At 41.2% G+C, this 22,407-nt stretch overlaps 1 protein-coding gene across 9 annotated transcripts in view; it reads right to left on the minus strand.

Moving 5' to 3' along the window:
• The window catches only part of MAP7D2 (MAP7 domain containing 2), a 75,653-nt gene that overhangs the window by 24,245 nt on the left and 29,001 nt on the right, over positions 1 to 22,407 (minus strand). For 4 of the 9 annotated variants that reach the window (XM_068684358.1, XM_068684342.1, XM_068684334.1 and 1 more), the window contains exons 2-5: positions 12,542 to 12,619; positions 9,222 to 9,385; positions 1,515 to 1,629; positions 521 to 619 (exon numbers count right to left, since the gene is read on the minus strand). In XM_068684358.1, the coding sequence (XP_068540459.1) occupies positions 521 to 619; positions 1,515 to 1,629; positions 9,222 to 9,385; positions 12,542 to 12,619 (456 nt within the window). Of the gene's footprint in view, positions 1 to 520; positions 620 to 1,514; positions 1,630 to 1,821; positions 2,049 to 9,221; positions 9,386 to 12,541; positions 12,620 to 12,802; positions 12,846 to 22,407 lie in introns of those variants that run through there. The other 5 variants (XM_068684368.1, XM_068684341.1, XM_068684352.1 and 2 more) reach the window with 4 other exon arrangements.

Genomic DNA, 22,407 nt, shown 5'->3' on the forward strand with positions numbered 1-22,407 from the left:
AACATTGCATGGCTGTTTATACCATGTGTGCTTTATACCATGAGTGTGCTCATTCTGAAAATATTGCAGAAAAAGGCCCTTGAGATTTGAAAAGAGGACTGCTCTGACGAAATGCTGACTCCGTAACACGTTTTCTCCTACTGATTTTTTTCAAAACAGCACCTGCACACATACATTTGAACTGTAATATATGCATATTTACATTTACACACACACACAAACACGGCGGACCCACAGAATTAACAGAGATGAGAATCTGGGCTGTAGAAGTCTACAGTTAGTGAGAAAATCATGAAATGCCTCTACTGTGTCGGAATGTGAGGCATGCACTGCTCCACATGAGAAAATTAAAAGGAAATTAAAAAAGACACTTGGTCCACATCACTAAGGGTAATGCTGGAGAGTATCAGACTGAAATAATAAGAAAACAGTGGTTAGGGAGGACAAGATCAGTGGATGGGTTACGGTGATTAGAACAGTTATAAACGAGACACGATGGTACTGTGATTCTCTGAAATACCATTGAAGGAATCAGCAGGAGCGGTAGAGGTCACAGGGTCTGGAGGAAGGGTGTTGGCAGCTAAACCTAGAACAGGGGGTGGGGTATTTTCTGATTCACCTACACAGCAGAAAAATCAGAGCAAAAAGAGGTGAAAGAAATTACTGAATAAAGTTGGGGGAGGTGGAAGTAAGCATAAACTGCATCACAAAGACAAATGGGATTCTTTCTCAGAGTATGAAAGACTTTTTATTATCATGTATATTTAATTTTCTGGCATTTTTGATGGCATTCCATGAAAATTAAGACATGAAACAGTTTGCTGTTTTAGAGTTAAATATACTTACACACTGTTTTAAAAAAAGGTCATTGCCACGCAAACATGGATATGTTTCCCTATAACTACAATTTACTAAAACCTGGCAAATTAAAACAAATTATGATTTAAAACAGAAAACATGCATATTTTCAAAATATATGACTGATCGTGAAAAAAAAAGTATTTTTTCTGAAGTCAAATCAAAAAGAGCGACAGCAAAAGTATGCAGGAGAAAAAAAAAATTGACCTGAAGATGCTGCATAGTCATCTAGAAATTCCCGTTAGGTTTTTAGAAGTACCAAACAATGACAGATCGTCTTTTGCAAGGCTTGGACAGCACTTAGTCCTTTAGTGAATATTAAATTTGCTAACTGTATGCGTGGGAAGACAATGAGGGGGAAGAGAATAAGGGAGAAAGAGCACTAATTTTGATTTTAGCATCTGTCATCCTCAAAACAGATTCTGATTACTCTATTAAAAAAGATTTGCATTCCTAAAGTTAGGAGTGACCTTTTTTCCCCAGCAAGTGTTAGAGAGAGGGAGCCTGGCGAGCAATTACAAAGCATTTATTCACGCCCTGAGGCAGTAGCCCCTGCAGCACCACACTAACTATAAAACGCACCCTCCTTGCTATCTCCAGCACCTCATGCATTTTGCACTTCAGGATCTGCAATGCAGGCAGCCCGTTTCCCTTACCGTCTCTCCCTCCTGAGCCTGCAGCCAGTGCTCCTCCCCACGACCATCGCTTCTGCTTCTGTTCCAGCTGCTGGCTGCGTTCAAGGGACCGCCGCATCATGGCTTCTAAACGTTCCTGGGTACAATCGTACAAAAACAGAGAAAAACTGAAATCAGTTCTTTCAGGGCTTTTTTTATTTTAGTTCCCATTCCGAAACCATGCTAAAAATAAGCTGTTCCTCTGATGCTCGATGAAGGATGTTTGCAGGAGCTTGTTTCCAACAGGAGAAAAAGGGCTGAATAAAGCAGGTATCAGCATGCTACCTACCTCCAGATATGTGTATCCTTTGTCTGCAAGCCACCGAGGTCACTACAGAGGCCTAAGTAAATAACACAGGTTGCATCACTGCCTAGCATCTGCTCCTGCTGGTGATGCTGCTGCTGTGCCCTGGACTTAATTTGTATAAGAATAATGCTCGACAAGCATTAACTCCTTCTTGTCTATGCAGAACTCGGGATTTCTCCCATCCCCTTTCTGAGTACAGCTAAATTGCTGCAATGCCAGTGGCTCCTCCTAGCCACGCGGATAAATGATCCCTTCAAACCCAAAGTAGGTTACTTTGCAGGATGGCCAATTTATTTATTTATTTTGGGGAACACTCCCTCTTTTCTTCCACTATCTTCTTTACAGTCTAGCCGCAGGCATTTAAAAGCTGCTTCTTTTTGCTTTTTTTCCCCCGTGTATTTTTTTAGTACATGCCCAGATCACCCTGCTCTGAGCTATCTTTTTTCATGAACCTCCATATTCCTCTCCAAGGCTTGATGAGTTAGGATTTTCAGATGGGAAAGAACAAGAAGTCTCCTTCCCTCTCCAAGTCCTGCTCTACCTTTAACTAACAGCTAGGTATGGTTTTGTTTCAACTCCACCACCTCCTAACTCTCATGGACCTCTACTCAGTTTTGTTGCCACCTCCTCCCCCTACTAGATTCTCCACAACTTTTTGGGGCAACTCTCTCTGCACCTGTCTTCCTCCTTTCAAGCCCATAAAACCTGGATCTTCCCCACCCACCATTCCATCACCTACCACCTTCCTTCCTTCCTCCTCCTGGTACCTGGCTCACTTCTGGCAACCTCTTCTTTCTCCTGGTTCAGGAAGACAGTCTTTACTCGTGCCTCCAGCTCCTGCCCCAATCATTTTTAACCCTTTGATGCTATTAGTAGTTCTCGTCCTATTGCTTACTTACTACCTTTGCTATGTCCTTCCCATCCTGTATAAAACTCCCATTCTATTTACTTCAAGCTCTCTCTTGCAGGCTTCTCACCCCAGAAACACAGTTTCTGTGGTTACATCACAGCCCCTTCCATTTCTACCAATCCCCTGCACCACCTCCTGCATCTTTTGATAGCTCAGCTCAACTGCACTGAAAGCCTTTCTGCATCTCTTGGCCAGATTATTTCTTCTCACTGACTCGTGACTTTGGTCTAGGTCTCCTATACCCCTCCCTGCCATATTTTAATCACAAAATCTCTGTTGTTGTTCAAGCACATCTCTTTCAGTCTCTACAAAAGCCCTGTATTCTCCAACAGACCAGACATCAACACCAGGAACCTCCAGTAACTACCACGTTAGGAACCTTTATGTACACCATCCATAAACTTTGTTACCTTCCTGCAGTCACCTGTAGTCACTGACTTTCAGTAACAGCTGATACCCCAAAGCTGTTGGGAGTGTATCTTCCACGTGTTTGAGGAATCTCTTCTACCACCACGACTTCCAGTATTTTATTTCTGACCAGGATTTCCCACCTCAGCCAGCCCCACTACCAACTACCCACTGATTCCAACAGCCAACCGCTACCTTTTCGTCCTCAAGTTCTCTTAATTTTCTCACCTATCACTTACACCATAAATTCCATTACAGATTCTTCCAGACAAGGAATGAAAAGAGGCACTCAGCTCTCTGTTACCTTCTGGCCAGTTGACCCACCCTGCTTTTACCATTTCTGGTGCCATCTCCAGGAAGACCATCTTCTGGTCCCCTGTTCCGAACTCACTTTTTTACCTTCCTTCTGTATCTTTAGCTTACGGTGTATCAGGTAGAAAGAAAGCAGCTGCTTCCTCCTTTACACCCCTTTTTTTTTTCTTTCCTCCTATCTAGTCAGTGGCATCAGTGTTCAGGCAGGCAAGAATGCAAATCATTGTTCTTCCTCCCTCCCTCCCTTTTTTTTTTTTTAAACCCCCTTAAGAGAACATGCACGAAGCATCACAAAGCTCAAGCACAGACCTTTCCATAATAGCATAGAAAAAAGAAGAAGAAAACACGCGTGGATTTGAATGCTCTATCACTTCTTGTCCATAGTTTGGACACGTGAAGAAAGTAATCTCCCAGTCTTAGAAAACCAAAGTCACTGCCCTGTAGCACAATCTTTCCTTCCTTGCTACTTAATGATTCAATTTTCACATTTAAAATGTGTGCTGGCTCACTATTTCAACTTCATATTTTCCACTTTTAACTACACACCCTTCAACATTAATTCTATTTCAGGCCCTTTTCTGTACTCTTTTCAAACCTGTTATTTCAGTACCTGTTCTCCGCAGTTCACTTTTTTTCATTACTTTTTTTTTCTACTATGGCTCTTACCCCAAAATACCTTTCTAGCAACAAAATAAAACAACACTCCCACTCCTTTCCTATTAAAGCATACAATTCTACAGAATCTTCTTTCTTTCCATATCTAATTAATATCATTGCACATTAATAAAAGAGATGGTGTGAAAGCAGACAAGCTTCAATTATCTGGGTGATTTATGACCTTTTTAAATGCTGCTCGGAGCAAAGCCCAGCACTATGTTCCAGCTTGGAAACCACCGAATACACTCACACCACCTACCATGAGGGCATTGTTCTAAGAATCAAACAATGTATATGATGAAATAATATAAAGAAAATAAATGATTTTTCATTTCATACATATATGAAAGCTCAAACCACACACATCCTGAGGTTGAAATCTTCAATTACTCAACGTGGAGAAGCTATCATTTATTCTCATTTGCAAAGAGCCTTTCATTAAAGCGCTACAGAACATAATGATTAAGCCACATGAAACCCTGCAGATATATCTTAGATAAAGAACAATATGAAGACCTTCTGCACAAAGAAAGGTCTGTTATTAAAAAGCATTAAGTTAGCACAAGGCCGAATGCTAAAATTAAAAAGCCAAACAAAGCCAAAAAGACAAAGAGAACAACTGAGATGCACAGAAGCATAGCATAAACAGCTCATACATCAATAATCTTTTTGCGACAAAAACTAAACAGCAAGACAAAGTGTTTCTTCATCAGCAAACACTGTGGAAAACCCCTCCTATGTTATAGGCATGGTAACTTCTTAATGACATACCCAACTGTCTGGCCCTTGTTTGGGAATTCTAATTGCTATAGATTGAGAAAAATCTCTGCACTGGGTATATAGTTATCTTCCACAAAAAAACATGTAACGTACAAGCTTCACACGTGGGTTAACTTAAGAATGAGTAAAAGCATAAAAAGAGAGCCATCTACTGCTAGTAACTAAACAAACATGTTGCTTTCCAAAGCCCATATAGTTATTCATGCGTGTTTTTCTCAGACTAAACAACAGAACAAACATTTGGGCTGCCTGAATTAAAATACAAAACAAAAAAAGAACTGTGAATACAAATAATTTGACTGAAGTACTTTCCTTTTACTTATGTAAAACATGACGCAGATGCGAAAACAAAGAAAAAATAATTTTACAAGTATTATGACTCATTTTGTGCAAACAATGCTAAACCGATCTTCCTTAAACCTGCAATAAAACATCTAAAAGACCCAAACGTAAGATTAGAGAGGAAAACCTCTTCCTTTTCTTTTCTATATTCATCAGTGCCATATGTAAGTAGCTGTCTCCTGATCTTATCAGTTGGCCTCATCTTCTATTAGAGAGGCTCCTCCACATAACAACAAAAAAGCTATTGTTTTCTACTTAAAGAAAGGAAAAAGATTAAAAAAAAAATCATTTTTTAACTACCCCTTCTGAATATAACTCATTTCTACCCCCAGCAATTTAAAATTATGGGTGTGTATAAAGAGAAGACTTACACAGAAAAAGGGCGTGTGCATCAGAGAATAAAAGGACGGGACAAATGAAGGCTCTGCATTACTGTATGTACGTGTGGAGCTGGAGCAGCACTAATGGCAGAGGGGGAGCACACAGCAGCAGAGAGGATGCTCATTATTACACGGAGGACTAAATTCTCCTCATGTCCACTGCAGAGCAATCAAGAGACTGCTTGCATAGCAATCTCAACCAGCTTGCAGCAAAATTTCTGTGTTACTTGTGCAACTGAATTCCACTCGTTATATGAGCTGCTACCAGATTTTGAAAGGTGTTTATTAATTACATATATTATAATTAGAAAAGTAAGTAATTGTCACTATACCATGCACCTTGTTTTTTCCACCTTGTGTTTAAGCGCATACTTTTTTCAAATGTAACAAGCACTGGACATACGCCAAAATAAACATCTAACTAAAAAAAAAAATCTTCCCTGTGCTGTAGGATGCTCTTTTCCTTTTAACATTGATCTGTTTAAGTTGGCGTGCTGGCCTAGATTTGATGCTGTCTAGCTTTTTACTAGTAGCCATTCATTTAAATATTAATATATTGGTAGGATCAGTACTAATATTATCAGTTCCCTTCTTAACAATATTTGATAGTTTTAATTAAAACTAATTTTGACTATATGGGTGCTCTCACTCCTATTCACACTACTACCCTTAACAAACATCACTTGTATGGGCCATGTATTGTTTCATGGACTACATGAGCAGAAGAACACTGCTTCTAAAGAGACTTCCCAATATACTACGTGTAGGAAGGCATTTATTTACAGTGCACTTCCAAAGCACACAGAAGCTTCAAGGTGGGAAAAGGGGGAAAAAAATAACCTAATGAGGACCAGCTTTGCTTTTATTCAGCCCCAACTCAACTGGCTGCTTGCTGTTTAAAGCAACTCATTGATACCTTCAAGTTGAATACCACCACTCTTCTTTCCTCAAGGCTCAGGGATTGCTTACACTAAGGAGAAGGCAGCTTTAAAAAGAACGTGGAGGGAGCAGCACTGCTACTGAATACCTCTCCAGATATGAAAGTTGCAGTAAATGTAGAGCAAAGATTTTCAGCAAGGATTCTCAGGCCCATTTATTCACTTTCTGCCTGAGGAATTGGAAACACTTCCATTTTACTCTGAGGAGCTCCAGTTGCCCTGGAGAATAACTCTGCTAGAACACCTCTCTTTCCATTAACACAAAATTGCCACCTCTTATCTGGCAGTGGAGAGGGAATAAAAGCAAAATAAATCAAATTTTGGTCACCTCCTCTTTGACAAGGCCTTTGCATACAAAGCAGCTGAGCATAGAAAGCTCTAATGCATGAAATGAACAAGAGCCATTCACTTCTCAAACTCTTACAGACACAACAATATTTTTAGAGTGAGATTTATATAACCTGTTCCTGTCACAGATACGCGCTTGCCTTCTGCTGTGCTAAAAAGCCAAAAAAAAAAAAAAAGACCCATGGAAGATATGAAGGATAACCAATAAGGCAGACAGCAAGGAACAAAACCTCTCTATTGGGCACATCAGACACCTGATGGGCAGGTACATCGGTGCTCCAGTCTCCACCCAAGTAAACCAGTCTTAAAAGAAGAAACACCGAGCACATGCTGTAGTATGCTGGCTCACTGGCCAGGTCACAAACCCACAGGGTGTGGGAAACACAGGCTCCAAGCTCTTCCAGTAAAGACAACCTCAAATGTCCAGAATGATTCAGGTGCAGTGAGTGATTTGCAATGCCCATGGAGCTGTGACTTCATCACCATCCTTACTCAGACCTCCACTACTACTGCATATATGGGATTAGAGGGGAGAAACCCGTGGCTCATCAGAGCTGGGGGGTGGCTTTGGCAGATCCTTTAGTAAAATTCAAGTTTGAGAAATGAAAGAGTGACAAGTAGCTGTGAAGCAATACCAGGATGTGGTGGTGTCTCCTCTTCCTAATCCCTTTCTTCCCTCATCCTCCTCTTCTCTACAGATTATTACTCCATGTACCCTTCCCTCCTTCAGAAACTCCTGGATCTTCCCATCCATCAGGGATAATCCAACCCCAAACACGCACCCACCCTCTCCTGTCCTCCTGCCCCCAGTAGCCCTTCCTCAGCTTCCTCAGCCCATGCAAGGCGTTGGACAGTTTAAGCTTGAAGGATGGGCTGAATGAGCAGATCTTTGAGCGCTGGTATTCATTCAATGATCACAGACTTGGAGGCAACAACCCTTTCTTCAGTCATTAAGGTAGTCTCCCAGTATGGGAACTCTCATGTTTCACAACTCACCCTTCAATTTCTCCAGTGTGGGTAAATCATGCAGGCAGGCAAAGCAGGCAAGTTGCCCACACCCCTCCCCTTCCCTGCCCCCCTCCAGTGCAATTTTTGAGGACAGGGATTTGGAAGTGTTTGTACTTGCCACTTTCCTCTACATCCCCCATGAAGGAGATCGATTTTGCTTAGCTGCAAAAGGTTATCACAGCTGGAAGTACTGGGGAAGGAGAACATCAGGTCAATGATGTTACTGAGGAAGGAGATAGATCTCCTAAGCCTTTGTTTCCGTTTTTGTCATCCTTCTTAACAAAATTTTAAACTATTCACATGACAAAACATTTTAAAATGAATTCTCAGCTAATTATGCAGAAGCCAGAAACACTATGTTACAGTTGAAAGAGGAATGGCAGGATATAATTTACTGTAACCTGAAAAGAAAATTTAGAGAAGAATCAAACACAGGAGGAAAAAAAAATACACACACACAAAGAAGTCTGTTACACGTGGAAGTGTTTCATCTCTTTTGCAAAGACACTTGATCAAAAGGTGTGGGGGGGAAGGCTAATAACTGCAGATTTCTAGGGCATTTTTTCTACAGAAACTAAGGAAATACCTTCTCTTGCCTTTTTTTTTTTTTTTCTCTAAACCACTGTCCCCTTTTCCTAAAATCATTAATTCTTTATCAGTTGCAGTCGCAGTGCTGATGTTTTCTACAGAATGTGGTGAAGGCAGACACACACACACACTGCAACCAGAGATCAGCATTAGAAATTGGACTCACTGGAGAAAAAAAAAAAAAAGACCTTAAATGATCTCAGTGGAGAGAATAGAAGAGAGGTATGATTATTTCTGTTCTACAAATTTAAGTCAGACTAGATTCTTCACTACTTTAAGAATTTCTCATTATATGTTACCGGGGAAAGAAAAATACTCATTTCTTTATGCTGCCTGTGCAACTGAAATTGCATTTATGGAAGTGTAAACAAAATCTTGCCAATTTATGGAAACACTCATCTTTAAAAGCTACCTTCCAGGGCGTTGCTGCTTTACCACCTGACAATCAGAATCCCAGATATATTACTGTAAGTAGATGACTATTTTGTGAGATCAGACAAAAATCAAGAGACAAAAAAGCTTGGGAAAATGTTTTTGATGTACAAGCAGTAGTATTTATGGCTGTGGTGATTCATGGAGTTCACAAAGTAATGTCCATATGTCTCTGGGACAAGAAAAAGAGAAAGAAACCTGCTGTGCATGTCAATATTCTGCTATCTGTAATGCTAACAGATACAGTTGCTCTGTTGTATGAATCCCAGCGGACTTTACCTCCTCCTCTTTAAGCTTTTGCCTCCTCTTTTCTTCAACAGCTGCTCTCTTCTGCTCCTCTCTCTGCCTCTGTTCCTCCAGTCTTCTCCATCGTTCCTCCACATGCTTTTCATACTGAAGTTTTGCTCTCCTCTCCTTCTCCAGTATCTGCTGCTCCCTAGCAGCTTAGGCAGAAAAAAAACCATGTGTTTCACTTAATGCAAATTTTCTCCTACTTTAAAATTACTTGATAGCATGACACAATAGAGTAAAATAACAAACACAAGTACACAGGCTCTTTTAGTGCACTAAAATCAAAAGTACAGTGCACAGAAATGCATGAATGACTAATAAATTCAACTGATATACTATTTAATATGGAAGCCCTTTGTACATAAGTGACAGTTTGTCCCCCCACTTGTGTAAAAACAGCGTGCAGAATAGTTAACGATTCTTTTATCTATATAAATATATATAAATCCTTCTAATCCCTCTGTAGCTTAAAGCCATATTTTTTTTTCAGACATAACAAATGCTCCCACTAGGTTTTGAAGTGAATCAATTTCTTATATTGAAGCAAAAGCCCTTGGAATTTTTTTAAAACTATGTTTCTCTTTGCAGGGCTACCTTCAAAATAAATACATAAAAATAGAAGCTAAACTTTCCAGGAAGCTTTGAAAATGCACCATTCTGCTCGTAATTTGATGCTATGCTGTTATAGGCTCCAAGCACTAAAAAGAAAACATTTTTATTATTGAAAGTTTGTTCAGTTGCTTCTTCAAACTGGAGTCATAATCCTCTTGAGACATTACCTTGTTGTTTCAGAAATTCAGACTGCAACATTACACACAGGACTGTTGCTTCAGGTTTACACAGGGGGCATAAGTAACAGAAGTTAATGTGACAAATGGTGAAGAAAAACCCAGTTCTCATGCAAGTGCATTCCATAGAAGGCATGAAAGAGGTCAGTAAGCATGCCTTCATACACGCTGACCTGTAACATCATACCAACATACATACAGCCACTATGTAAGAGAGCATTAGCACAGCTGCCGGGTTAAGAACTTGAAAGTTATGGAAATCCTGAATTAGCATGATTTATACAAGAGCTGGTCCTTCATTCTGCTCACCTGTTCAGCCCCAGTCGACTTTTTCAGTCACTGCTTCCCTGTCCAGCAAATTATCACCCTTCAAGCATTCTCACTTTTAGCTTCTTCCCATCAGTCCTAGGCTCTTACTGAGCTATCTCAATTCCCTCTTCATAGATCAGCCTTTTCTCCTCAGCTCCTTGCCTCCCAGCTCTTTAACCACTGCTGTGGCCTTCAGCCCTTCTAGTATCGCTCTGTCACCAAGCCAGAGTCCCTCATAACACCAGATGCTTTCCCAACAGATGCATTTCTTCCTCTTGAATACCAGACCCTTGTAAGATACTTCCTCCAGGTGTCCAACCTGCCTTACAGAATGCCTTCTGCCTTATTCCTGTTAGTATTATGGTTGGTGCTGTCTTCCCCTTTTGTCTTGGGAGAACTCACTATTTTTCTTCCACTGCAGGGCAGGTCAGTGTGAGAGGGGTGTTAGTGCTGTAGGTGAGCCTGCACTCTTAAGAATGAAGGCTTGGATTCTTCAACAAGTAGTTACCTCAGAGACGGTGGAAAACAAGTGACCGGTCACTAATTATTGATGACTACTAGCCACGTTATGTAGAACGCGTGAAAAGAGCATGCTGGAGTTGATAGAAAACCAAAAACAGAGTGAGATGTCCGGAGATGGTGCTAAAATTACCTTTTGATTACGTAGCTGAAACCTGGGACAGATTCTGGACAGAGAAGCAAACCATTCTGTCATCACGGACATAAATACAATTCTTTTTTTTCTTGATTTAGGGATACTAAGCCACTACTTAATGAATTTGGCTTTCATGAGAAGGTTATTCTATATTGCTGCAAAGTACCTGCTGGCAGCATAAATACATGTATTTGTCCTTCTGGGGAACTCAATGTGTTTTCTTTCTGAAATAAACCTGCTGCAAGACAAAGAGCTACTGAGGCCAAAATCCAGAGGTTCCTATTCTAGAATTGGTCTCTCTCTATATATATAGGTTAATATATATATATACATACACACACACCTTTCCAGAAGGCATGTACAGATGTACAGTGTCTGGATATAAGAACCACAACCAACACCTTTCAAATGCCCTACACCAGCCACTCCCAGATTCTCCAGTTTTCCTCCCATCTTCTCTTCTGCTTTTTAATCCAAGTCCTTTCCAATCTACTACTCATATCGCTTACTCAGGAGCCAGCAAAGCAGGGATAATAAAGAAGAAAGAAGAGGTAGTTGGGACTGAATATAGCCATAGGAGATAAAACCTTAGGCTGGTGCATGCCCCATGTGGACAAAACCTCCAGGGAGATTAACTACTAAAACCTAAGTCCTCACTAAGCAGATTTGCACAGGAACTACAAAAAGAAATCTTGCTCACCAAGCTCTCTGAACTAAAAAACATCAAATCTCAGGCCTCAGGTTTTACCAAAAAATTGTCAACAGTTTAGTTACTTACTGCAAAGAAAACAGTACTTTCCTGTGATTCTTTCCCCAGGTGCCCACAGTATTTCAGTTACCATTGCCTCGAAATATATGGCAAACCTAAATTTTACAAAATCAAAATGTTGGCAATTCCCTTTGAGAGGTAGCATCAGGTAACCTTAAGGAACAGGCTACTGGCCTTTCTGGTTACTGCACTGAGGAAAAATCTTTTATTTTTTTTATTTTAAAAGCTTTATATATGCACACACACACATTAAAAAAGTTTCAACAGTTCATTTTTCTCTCTTACAAGATTTCCCTGACATTCTCTTGGAGGTGTTAGTACATTAAAAAACACCGATGCTTTAAAACACAATGAATTGATAGATTTTTTCATTCCCTTGAAAGAAGATTAATCCTTTTAAAACCGACAGAAAAACATTCAGCTTTATGCCACACTGAACAGCTCCATATCATCTTTTAATATGTCTAAAACTTAATAGACTAAAACTGAGGCTGTTTCAGCAAATCATCCTACATATTATCATAAATACTACACAAGGATTATTTGTTTTGTTTGTTTGTTGTTTTTTTTTCCTTTTACAAATCAGAAATCTAACAGTTAGTATCTTGCACATTAACTTTAGAATGGAAATCAAAGAAAGCATGGACTAGTTTTGAAGAAGTAATACAAGCAATAAAGACTAGCAATAGGCAGCGTTTAGAATTCAGAACAGACAAAATGTCACATAAGTAACTTAAGCCTATTAGCACATATACATAAATAATACATGTGCCTCCTGCCATCTTACCAAGGTATTTTTCCCTTTCTTCTCTTCTCTCCTTTGCGAGTCTTTGTCTCTCATCAGTTTTTAGAAATCCATCAATGGCTGAAATCAGAAAGAGAAGAAAAACAAAAGTGTTAATCAAATTAAAGCATACAAGAGAACTCAAAAAACCACCAAATTAAATCTAATGAATTTAACAACCCAAACAAAAAAGCGATTTTGCACTTGGCAGGGGGTGGGGGGTCAACAAATTGGGATTTGGATACATCCAGAGCAGTCTCCTACCTACTGCTGAAGTCCAAGCACGGCTCATCCGTGTAAATACCTGACTCCTCTCCTCAGAGCAAACAAGCATGCTGCTAGTGCTCGTTTAAAAGTTTGTAACTTTCTTGGGAAACACCATAAGGATGCGATTAGTATCTATTCAGCCTTGTTAATAAGCTCATTTTCAAGTTTTCGGCTAAAAGAAGAGGCGGTTCAGGCAAGCAGTAAAAGCGGTACACAGCTCTCTCATAGTTTAATGCTTTGTGGAAGTCCCAGCCTTCGTATTTATGGCTTAACCCAGGCACACAACTTCCCTGCCCACAGGAAACCACGAGCACCAGCTCACTGCAACAACCAGTAATTAGCGCTGGATGAGGCTAGGGAGGCAGCTGCCCTCCTACCCCCTTCTCCAGGTAGGAAACACAGTTTCCTCCTGCAGCCGGTACCTAAAAGCAGGTTACCTGCTTGGGAGGAGGTCGCCTAAGGATGTTTTGCACCGGGATGCAGACACCGCAGCTCTTTGTGCAGCCTGATCCACTAAACAGCACGATTTAACCAGGCAGACGGAGCGAGATGCACGGGGCACCCGGGAGTTACCTGCCTCCCTCCGTGCCCTGTGATGGGCAGACAGCTGAACCCGTGCAGGCTCCTCAACCTGCACAGCAGCCCCTGCTTTCTGGGCAGGCTTCAGCTGCTGACTTGAGACCAGCTAGAGGATGGGAGCCTTGTCCAACAGCCTACAGGGCGCAGAAACGGTGCCCTCGTTTCTCCCTCTGCTTTCAGGATCTCCTGGGGTCTTCGCAGGGCTGCAGCACGAACAGGCACAGGGTTTCACATCCTTAACAATCATCATTTGGGCTCCTCTGTCTCTTGTGGCCAGGGAAAACGCAGCTCTCAGCTGCTCTGCATTGGAGTAACAGCTTGCTTTTACCCACACAGCACCTTGCAGCTCCATCTCCGAGCCTCCCCTGCCGACACACGCAGACAGAGACTCCCCGATGGCAGTCAGGCCCCTGGAAAATTGCGACGACAGCTGCCGGCTGGTTAATTACACCCACAAGTTGTGGGTCAGATAAACAGCTATTTATTACCAAAGACTCATCCACTTGTTTGTTCACTCGGTGAACATTTATGGTCAGATCTGGCAAGCAGTGGGAACAGCAAGCAGCTCGGTAAAGCAGCCGTGGCAGTGCTGTGCCACTGCTTTGAGAGGTCCTGCAGGAAGGAGCTAGGAAGGAAATTCCTGTTGTCAGCACAGTTAAATTACAGCTCCCATCAGTGGCAAGTTTTTCAGAGATCTGAAAGTCAAAACGGCTTGAAAGCTACAATGGGACTCTGTGATTCAGACTCGAGGTAGCAGAGGTTAAATCAAGACTGGAACAAGAGCCTGAGGAAGGAAGAGTGGGCTTGGGAGCACACAGGGGCTTAAACAACGAAGGAAGCAAGCTGAGGCAGAAACCGAGGGCTTCTGAGGCAAGGATGGAGCTGGGATGGAGAAGTGGCACTTGTGAAATGGAAACCAGGATGGAGATAAGCTGGAAGGATTGTAAGAGCCCCTCGATCCTGTTCACAAAACCCTGCACTGCCTTTCATCGCTCTCTTGCATTCATCTCTGAAACTCACTGTCAAATATATGTCCCGCAATGATCGCCAATAAAATTAGAGTGAATTTATCTCCACCTTGACTGCTTTATGAATGCAGCTGGCAGAAGTGGATCTGCAAGCTCTGGCCTTGCTCACGGCTGCCATAGCTGTCCAAAGCTGAGGTGCGATGAGATGGGATGAAATTTCCGATGTTTTAGGCTGGCTTTCTCAAGACTTCAGGTGTCTCAGTCTCATCCAGGTAATACAAAAAGAATACAAAGATTGTAATGCCAGATACTTCAGAAATCAGAACTGAAGCAGTCCGTGTGATCCTTGTTTCTCTTCCATCCACACACATATTAAGCGTTTTTTCCTTTTACGTCCCTTATGTAGCACATCGGATGAAGCTCCTCAAGGGGTGAACCAAGTTCACAGCAAAACAACTGTGATTTATGCTTCCTGCTTCGTTTCCTTCTGACACTGGGAAGTGGTTAGAAAGAGAAAGGTCTGTCATCTGAAGGCTGCCTTGGAGAAGAGCGCTCCAGAGGTGGCTACGTCACAGGGGAAACAAGTGCATAGGATGACTGCTCATTACGTGTGCAACATCTAAAAAAAACTACGTGGAGGAAAATCCCATGCAATCTAATTAAGTACAGACATCATAAATGCATATGCATGCAGCAGGGGTAGCATTAAAGTTGCACAGGCATCCTCAGTACCGGCATTTCTTAACTCAAACACTTGACTTCATGAATCAGCTTGCCTGCCAAAAAGCAGAAATTTGCTTGCCTTCTGACAGTAAACATGGCTTTGAAGGATGGAATAACCATTCCTTGGATAACAACTTGTACTCTGTACACTAAGGCCAAAATTAGTGCATTTACTACACATCTTCATGCAGCATACATTATAAAAGCAATGGGCGCAGCAGTAACCTGTGGTGAAAAATTTGATTAATGATAGGAATTCAAATTCTGTTTCATACAGCAGACTACAAGCAGCAAGCCAGCACAGACAACTCTACCATGAAAGTAACGTAACGTCATTTCTATCTCATACTACAAACTACCAACAGAGGGCAGAACAAGGTTTGAATGAAAAAGAAAACCCCACAGCGAAAGAACAGCTTTCACTGTGACGTGGGAAGTGACCTCAGGTTAATATCTTGTACACTCAGCTTTATCCTGAGCTTTCCTCGTATTTACAACCACACAAGGCTAAAAGCTCTGCAGCAGTCAGTGCAACGTTTAAGAGTCAGGACATCAACACAGAGTGGTTGTGCCTTCTGCCTACCAGGATAATAAATACAAAGAAGCACCAGCAGAAAATTCTCTTACAGTCACAGAATCACAGAATTTCTAGGTTGGAAGAGACCTCAAGATCATCGAGTCCAACCTCTGACCTAACGCTAACAGTCCCCACTAAACCATATCCCTAAGCTCTACATCTAAACGTCTTTTAAAGACCTCCAGGGATGGTGACTCCACCACCTCCCTGGGCAGCCTGTTCCAGAGTCTAACAACCCTTTCGGTAAAGAAGTTCTTCCTAAGGTCCAACCTAATCTTTTATTCCCAGTCTTGGGGAATAAGGAAAATGCCCAATTAACAACAACAAAGATTTTATTGCAAGGAAACCACCCTCCTCACCCTCCCAACTACTACTTATATTTCATTTCCCTGCCCTCCTCCAAAAAACCTTTTCCAAGGAGTCCCCACTCTCAGAGAAGTGAGTCTGACGGCTGGGCTAATCCCTTGAGATCATGCCTCATTTTTTGACTCAGCAGGGCCTGCTGCTGCTCTGGGGCTTGGTTACAACAAGCACTTCCACAGAAAAAGAAGGTGACTTAAACCAGTGATGATGTCGGCGGTCCTGCAGCAGTCACCTACCACCTTATGCTGAAGGACTCCTCTGACACCTTGTTACTCTGAAATAAATACATACAGAACTGAAAGCTGGCATGTTAATTGGGGCTTCAACCCTTTTAGACGGGCAACACAGATCTACTTTTACAGATGAAAGAGGCCCAGACCACGAGCACATGCTCTGCACCATGTACTGCTGCGTAAACATCTCGGCTCCTGCTGCAGACGGAAAGGAAGGTCGCTGCGTCCTGACCTGCAAGGCCAGCTCTGTCTCGTGATACCCATACCCTGCTTTGGGTTGAGAAAACGAGCACTCGAGCAGGGCAATCAGGTTACTGGAAGCTGAGGATGGTTCACTAGGATCAAGCAGCTGCTTGGACACCTCTTCTGAAATTTGCACTTGAGTAGCTGCCAGCAGCTAGCACCTCCATCCATTCTTTTTTTCCTTATTTTGTTTTTAAACCCATGTACTCTTCTGAGCTCCATAACATCCTGTGGTGTTTGGTTTCACAGCGTGTTTTGGTGTAGCAGATACCCAAACCTTTGACAGCAGGCATCCCAATGGAGAAGAAGAGTCAGCTGGGGCTCCAAGGCCAGCTCTACACAACCACGTCCAACACATTCAGACCTTTGGCCAGCCTACACGGCCGCGTTCAATGCCTTCAGACCTTTGCCCACTCTGCACAACCACAGTCAATGTTATTTAGACCTTTGCCACAGTGCGTGCGCCCTAAAGTGACGTTGCTGCATTGGTGAAATTCCTGGTCCAGGTGCAGGTCTGTCAGTGGGAAAGCATTTTTCTTCCATGTTGTTTACGGTGATCAGGGAGATGACACAGCTGAGCGCTCATGAAATAGACATTTGCCAGCACAGAGGTGGCCTTGCATGGGATGTGACACGGAGGTCTGTAGAGAAGATCAGACAGAGGCATCACTGCACTTACCACCCACCCTTTGCTGGCAGTCTCCATCGTTTCAAATAATTTAATCCCAGTCCATAAAATCAATGCTTTACTCCCTGGAATCTGGTATCTGTCCTTTGAGGCTGTTCCTGGAAATAATAAAGAACACACTGCTTCCCTCTGGGTACTGCTGAAAGAAGAAATGTTATATTCTTCAAGTTTTCAGGGACTGACTACACTCTGAAGGGAAAAATGGTTTAAGACTGCATGGGACTGGACCTGGATGACTGTTTACATCAAGAAAAAGTGCTTTTCCTAAACTTTAATTACAGGGTATTGCTGAGAGGCTTTCAGGTAGAGTCAACAAGCAAACAGCAGACAGGCTTTGCAGATATATTCAATAAAATCCAATGAATCTGCCTCTTCTTCAGTAACTGCCTTTTTAGAAGTTTTCTTTAATTAAAAAAAAAAAAAAAAGAAGCTTGCAGCTACTTAATTTTATTGTTGTGTTTGCCAGGCTGGATGTCAAATATCACTATGAAAAAAAAAAAAAAGGCACTTTCTATTATGCCTAATTAAGATACCAGGATAGGTATCTGTTGTTATAAAGACGTTAAGCAGATGAAGTCATTAAGGGCAGACTCAGCTGCCAGACACAGGGGCATTTCAGACACCCTGGGCTAATTGTCTAAGACGTGGCCTGGCAGATAGCAGAGAGAGCCTGCCAGGGACCTGCACGCTCCAGTTAAACAGCTGGGACACTGGGACACGCAGTGTCACAAGGTGCCAGCCTTCTGCTCCTGACCCCCACCCGAAACATTCAAGTTACTCATGTAAATCAAGAGCTCCAGCTGCATCCCATATTCACACCAAAGTGTCAGTAGCAAGGTATATCCTACTGGTATGTTTACTTAAGATAAAATGATCCCAAGGTGCTGGCCAAATAGCTTTTAAAAGATACATGAAGTAGGTTCAGGTTGTTTGGTGATCATCTTCAATCTTAAAAATATTTTAATTACTGTACTGGAAAGAAAAAAAAAAAGCTAGAACAGAAAAGGCAGATCTCTGAGGTTCTGCATGAGCCCACAAACACCTCATCATCACTGACCAGAGCAGCCACAGCTCTACGGCTAGCTCCAAGGCAGAGCTGCAGCTGGGGGCTTGACCACGCACCCATTCCACTTCTGCTCCCCCTGAGATTTTTATCTTTTGCACAATACCAGCAGCAGCAGTATTTTTATCAAGGTATTTCTTACAAAAATGTAAGAGTAGACTAAAAATTCTGAATTTTGCAAAGTTAGATAAAGAAAAGGAAAGCAGCAAAAAAAAAAAAAAAAAAAAGAGGCCTGAAGATTCTCATTTTTTTTTTTTTTATAAATGCTACCAAAATGTTTAATACTTTTGTACTTAATTGCAGCTCATTTTAGTTCAACATTTGCAGTAGGTCTAAGCAATTTCTGGAGCTGTTTTATCAAAAAAGAGGAAATTATACGTTATCAAAATTGCAAGCATGAATGATTTTTAACACATCTTAAAACAACTTTAGCAGTTTGTAATTTTGTTGTTTAAAACAGAACTTGCTTCTTAATTTTTTTTTTCCTTCTACTAAACGTAGAAATTTTCAGTGTAAAAGAGAATCGAATTTGAAGATGCGCTGACTGAGATGTGGGAAAATTGGTCTCTTTAAAATTAATCCAGTCACAACTTTTTCTTATGATTGAGAAGGTACCATAATTAAAATTCTCAAGAATATTAACCAAAAATGATAATGTAGCCCTTTCCCCCTTCAGTGAGCTAACTATGCAGAGGGTCTAGAGTAAGAAGCAGAACAGAAGATGACTATAATCCCAAAGGAGTTTTTGCATTCCTGACACTACCTTGATAACAGTTTCATTCCGTGCACACTGTGTCCAAGGAGAAGCCATCCTTCCCAAACCTGCTCCCCAGGCAACTAAATCATCTTAAAATTCTGTGCACAGTTATGCGCTACTCCTTCAGCACACCTGATGAATGGAAAAAAAAAGTCCTTCTGGAAAGAAAAATATGCATTCTGGAATAGATTAAAAAAAGGGAGAAAAACATAAATACTACTTCTGATTAACAATTAATATTTTTAACATAAGCAATGGTAGAGTTCACTAAGGAATAATTGTTGGTAGCAGCTGGAAATAGGCTAAAACAACAAACCAACCCTAAACTCCCAAATTCATAAACATTAAAACTGTACCATTTTTCCCCTCTTCTGTGAAAGTTTTTTTTTTTTTTCTTCCACTGCACTTCTCTTTAATTAGCAATAGTCCTGGCACATATTTAGTAGTCTCAATGCATTTGCTAACTTGCACAGACAAGTTTCACTGAGCCCAGCAGAACGGCTCTGTTAGAACAGGTGGAAATACCTCGTCAGGGAGCACTCACGTACTCCACCCAAGGCTGCAAGAGGCCCCATCACTCATGTGCTGCCATAATTAATAACCTGATGAAAAAATACAGTTACTGGAAAGAGCTTCTATAAATACCCAAATACCGCTTGGCTAGTTGACTTCATCTTCCAGCCTTTACAAGAAAAACCATTCTCATAGGACAGTAAGCCTATGAGTCAGAGTCATTTTCTCAAATTATCTAAGAGAAATGCTCTAGCGTCATACCCAGCTGTTTATCAATCTCAGTGACTTCAGCCTAAACAGCAGCATTTCAGGAACATGCACATCAATACAAAAGAAATTCAAGTCTCTTTCCAGAAATGTTTGTCCTTTTTTTTTTTTTAAGCCAGGTGTCACTCATTATTACTACCTGGAATAAACCAGAAACAAAAGCTTTGCATTTGCACTGTAGCTTAATACACTGCTACTCCTCATTAAAAGTTGGATTCTGGACGTGTGGTACATATTTATATGCCAACACCTGCAGGTGTTACGTACTTATTATTATGCATTAGACAACCTGAGCCGAGCGAAAACCAGCATTGCACCGAGACACGCTGGTATTTTAAGCATCAGCAAGCGAGATGGAAAGGGTACGCATCCATTTCCCCCACCTCCAGTTAGCATCTAATCCCCAAGTGCACATTAAAACCCACTTCCTATTCAAGTTAATTGGCTTTCCTGGTGGGTAGCACTGAGCGGTGATCTCATGCTTTGCTGTTTTACAGTTTTCATTGCTGTGTTGTGCTCTCAGATGACAGCTGAAGTGCATAAAGACAGCACAAGCGAAGGGAGAGCACAGACCTGCTTTTCTAGGTCCAGATACCAGGAGTTTTAGCGGTGTCCTTGCAGCCAGCACAGTCTTGCATAGCCCCCACGTGGACAAGGAGCTAATCTGCAGCTGGAGCTCCATCCCTGCTGCTTCAGTGTGTTTTGTTTTTTTTTTTTTTCCCTTTGCTGACGATGACAACACTCACTCAAACCTTCACAGCAACTTCCAACGCTGTAATTTAACACCAAGGGGTGCAGGGATCTGAAAAGATGGTTATTTGGAGAAAACTGCTAGTTTTTCCCACACGAGCACCTGGAAAAGTTACTGCATCCTGCTTCACAGCAAAGAGAAAAAGAAAAGGTGAGGTGATTTTCCCACCATGGCAATAGCCTGAAGCGTGGGTCAAGCTGCAAGGGCAGAGCAGACTCCCGTAGCCCTCTACAGCACAGCAAATGCTTACAGCTGGTAGGGATTAAAAAAAAAAAACAAGTCCTATAATCGAACTCCTGATTAACCTTTACGTCAAGGTACCCACACAAAAGCTTGACACAGCAAAACTAGCTTGCTCCTAAACCAACTAAGCCAGAGGGCATCCTTCTGGAGCCTGGAGTAAAAATGACAACACAGATTTGTTTTCTCATTAGCCATCATTAAAAAAAGATAGTCACTGATGAAATGATAAAATAATGTTTTGATCTACGGACAAAGGAAAGTAGTCGCCCAGGGGAGATAGAGGCTTGGTGAATGAGTATATAAGCCATGGGAATTTGTGCAATGTAACACTGACCTTAAACAATCCACTCCACACGTACTTATTAGGATAACTCTAAAATCCTTTAACTAACATTTTTTCATTTTGAGTCTAATTTTCTTGAGACTGCAACTACGGTTTGGGATTTTATGAGTTTTAGAAAAACTGTATTTACAGAATCAAGAATATATATTTAACTTCCAACAACACTTACAAAAAAGGCTGCTATCAGCATGCCTTTCATTCCCAAGATACTTTTTTTTTTTTGCTAGACAATACAGTTCACTTTTGAATATCACCTTCATTTCTCATAATACCCTGTCCTTCATCATTAAGTCAGTGATGACTAAAGATTTGGAGAAGACTTCAAAATGTTCCTCTTCTTTTCTTTGTGGTGAGCAAAATGAATATGAAGCATTTCACAGAAGAAGAATCTGTTTGCCATTTGCCATTTATACATCATCCCATAAAAAACTACACAAAGTGCTGATGACTTACTAACATGGCATGCTCCTGTCAATGACTAATCCACATGATTTCCACTTTCCTATGCCCCAGGCTGATGCAATACTGAAACTTCATGTTATTCCCCATAGAAGAAACTAATGTTTCCCAACAGAGAAAATATATTTTCCCCGTGATTTGGCAAAAGCTTCAAAAAAGAAGCAAAGCTGATTAATCCAGAGTGGATATCGTCAAGTGAACTTTATCCTCTGGGGACTTGACTACGATTAGGAGCAGGAATTAAAGCGTTGCTTTTACTGGGCTTCACACTAATAATAATTCCCACAGATATATTTAAGGGAAAGGAAGAACGTCCACTGACATACCACAACCAAAACAATGCATTCTAGGAACAAGCACGGCCAATACTCACAGGGAAGAAAATCTTACAGGATTTGACATCTTTCTTTACCCTTTTCTCTTGCATTCTGGTAGGTGTATTTATTTGGCCAATGTACTTCACCATGGGAGATGATCAGTCTCATCCACCTTGCCTAAATCCTGCTCCATTTTTATGGAAAGACATTACCATTTTGCAAAAACAGCCAAAGAGCATTAGATCTATTCTATTATTATTTAGAAGAATGTTTTTCAAGGATAAAACACAGTATGTAGACAGAGTCGCTAACACAAAGGTGAAAAAATTACGTGAACCTATTTTCTTAAATATTAATTTCAGTAGAATTTTTGCACTTGAAATAGCGTTAAAAAGATTAAGTCTACCTTGTTACCGCTGCAAAAGATAAATCTTCCTTTAATCTGTAATTTCTCAGAGGATTATTCACTGAGTTTCCGCTGTAAATCTTCTTATCTGTTTACGTAAATTCAGAAC

Source organism: Anas acuta, chromosome 1 (assembly GCF_963932015.1).
Source record: "Anas acuta chromosome 1, bAnaAcu1.1, whole genome shotgun sequence".
Classification (NCBI taxonomy): Eukaryota; Metazoa; Chordata; class Aves; order Anseriformes; family Anatidae; genus Anas; species Anas acuta.